Source organism: Sphaeroforma arctica (genome assembly GCF_001186125.1).
Source record: "Sphaeroforma arctica JP610 unplaced genomic scaffold supercont1.3914, whole genome shotgun sequence".
NCBI classification, from domain to species: domain Eukaryota; class Ichthyosporea; order Ichthyophonida; genus Sphaeroforma; species Sphaeroforma arctica.
In genome coordinates, this window is record NW_014036644.1 from 1 (window position 1) to 2,913 (window position 2,913).

The 2,913-nt window shown below is 44.9% G+C and overlaps 1 protein-coding gene across 1 annotated transcript; it reads left to right on the forward strand.

Annotated features, from left to right (window-relative positions):
• Window positions 1-671: 671 nt before the first annotated feature.
• On the forward strand, window positions 672-2,616 carry SARC_13920 (hypothetical protein; the record flags this gene model as incomplete). The annotated part of the gene is made up of 4 exons (XM_014291948.1): window positions 672-866; window positions 1,830-1,924; window positions 2,254-2,395; window positions 2,529-2,616. Coding segments are annotated over 4 exons (520 nt in total), but the record flags the coding sequence as incomplete, so codon positions are not given.
• Between the last annotated feature and the right edge of the window lie 297 nt (window positions 2,617-2,913).

The window sequence follows — 2,913 nt, forward strand, 5'->3', positions numbered from 1 at the left end:
TACTATATATATATATATATATATATAGTGTGTGTGTGTGTGTGTGTGTGTGTGTATATGTATATATATATATATATATGTATAAAGAAATATAAGTCCGAGACTATCGGCAAGGCTTCTTCCGCTTTCAGTCGGGATATTATTGGTATATACGAATATATCTAGAACTTTATGTGTCTTCATTGCAATATTCGTGTGGTGGTGTGTTTTTGTGTATGAATTTGCGGGCAACCAGAAACCTCAGGACCCTGCTGAGGCCCTAGATAGAAACCCTAGATAAAGCATGCGGTGATTGTAACCATATCTCGCACGTTTACGGCTGTACATATAAGTTAATAACGATACGTATGTGAGCGCTTACCATTTGTAGAATGTAAACGTATCGAGGAGTAGTCTGTGGGCTATTTGGCATGGCATGTGATTACGTGGGCGTATACAATCCCCATTCCGTAAACGCGTGCGTAGCCGATAAGACTGTTTGGCGTCAGTGGCTTGTGAATAAGCTACCGTCGCGACTGTTTAAGTTTTCTCGCCGTTTAAACGTTTATTCCGTGCTGTTCCAGCAGATCACATGTTCAACGTTTTCTTCTCAGATCACATACTCAAACGTTTTCTCCACTCTCATCGCTCGCCAACACCACACCACACCACACCTCAGTATCATCGACAAGATGAAAGACAACGACGACAAAGAGGAACGCAAGATCATCCTCGAGTCACTGCTGGATGTGCTGAGGCAGCACCACCAAGCCATGAGCACCACCCACTCTCACAACCAGGCCACTCACCATCCGTCCGACCTCGCACAGCCGGTGTTGGAGCTACTTGTGGAGTGGAGCAGAGACAAGCGCACCAAGCTGTCGCAGGTAACGATGGTGTGAGTCGATGTAAGTGGGGGTTTGTGTGTGTGTGTGTGGATGCGTATGGGAATAATCTTCTTACGTGTCTGCAAGACAGTCTTGGTCACACCCCGGCCACTCAGTAGTCATCAGACTTCGCACATCCCGTGGTGGAGCTACTCGTTGAGTGAAGCAAGCACAAGCGAACTCAACTCTCTGAGGTAGTAGTGTTCGTCATGGGAGGTTGTGACTATGGAATGTCTGAGTAAGCGTGTGTTCTAAGTATTGTACATCTCCTTAAATGTAGACAAATATCAACATACACTCCCCCCCCCCGCCCCACACACACATATATATATATGCACACACTCCTTCCTCGCCCATCTGACTTAGCTGAGAATCGAGCCAATTCTCCAAAGGCAGACTAAAAGTCGGAGACCTGCGGCAGATTGAACCCAACCGTTCAGCAAACAATGGCCTTCCCCCCCCCCCCCCCAATGCGGCACTACACACAACTAATATGCATGTGCATGGTATTGCCCAGGTGCATATGTGTATAGGGCAGCGATCTCTCTGCACGCGTTTGGTTTGACCCACAGCTGTATCACTCTACTGTAGTCTTATTGTGCAAATAGCACCCCACGGGTGCACACAGCTGTTCTATGGCCTTTGCAATTGATATCTACAACAGAATGACCGTCCTCAGCAGCACTGGCTATCTCATCTGTACACACACGACACCTTTCAATTGCATAGCTCTCACCACCAGATGTAGGTCTTATTAGTGGATACCACATTTTCTGTATAAGCCCCGCATTGCGAATATGTATACTAATGTTCCTCATGATACCCATCCAATCCATCGTATATCTATCTATATATATATATATATATATATTCATATGGTCCCATCCATACCTCGATGGAAATGTTGCATCGCCCACTTCCGCTACCATATACACCCTCTTTACCTCTACGGCCTTTCTGCAGGATGTCTTCCAAGTACTGGGTGACTTCTGTCAACAGGAGTTGGGGCATGTCCCGCGTGATGTGCAGATCACAGTGCTTGTGGCCGTGTTCAATAGGTACGTACCTATATGGCTGTCAGTATTCTTATCTGTGTGTGTATATGCGTGCGTTTTTGACAGCCTAGTGTATGCGTTCGCACGTATATTGCACGAGTACAGCCATCCCTTCTTGTATGTTTACGTATGAATACGGTATGCATACGTATGCGTGTTCGTGTGCCGTGTGTAAAAATGCGTATGCGTGTCCATTTGTGCAAGTATATCTATATTATATATATATGTGTGTGGGGGGGGGGGGTGGGGTGTGTGTGTATATATATATATATATATGCATAGTGCCAGTCAATATACATATAGTCACTTATATCCCTAAATCCAACGCACAGGCTTGGGGTCGAGACCTTTGATGTAGTCAAAACGTATGTGAAGGCAGCCGTTAAGCAAATGTGTGCGGCTTTGTCACAGAATGCGCTCCTGGGGGTCTGTCTGGCGTTGCTAGGCAACGAACATCTCAGCCAGGCCGGAAGGGTATGCGAATGTCGAAGGTTTTAGGGTTTTTATTTAGGTCGTTCGGGTTTAGGGTTGTTTGATTCGTGTACACTCATATCGCTGTGATTTCATTGGTTTTCACTATCATCGCTTCGATTTCATTCGCCCTCAGCCCCTTGTCCTGGATCTGGTCGCCATGAGTGTACTGCCGACCATGGACAAATCATTTTCGCTGTGTGCACGCGAGCCAATGATTGACGGTGTGTGTTGTGCTGTGACCTTATTTAGTAACTAACTTAACATTCACAGTACATTACGTGTCCATGATTATTGATGTGTATCTTCTACTGTAGCCTTATTTAGTAACTTAACATTCATAGTTCATTACGTGTCCATGATTATTGGTGTGTATCCTCTACTGTGGCCTTATTTAGTAACTTAACATTCACAGTACATTACGTGTCCATGATTATTGATGTGTATCTTCTACTGTGGCCTTATTTAGTAACTTAACATTCATAGTACATTACGTGTCCATGATTATTGGTGTGTATCCT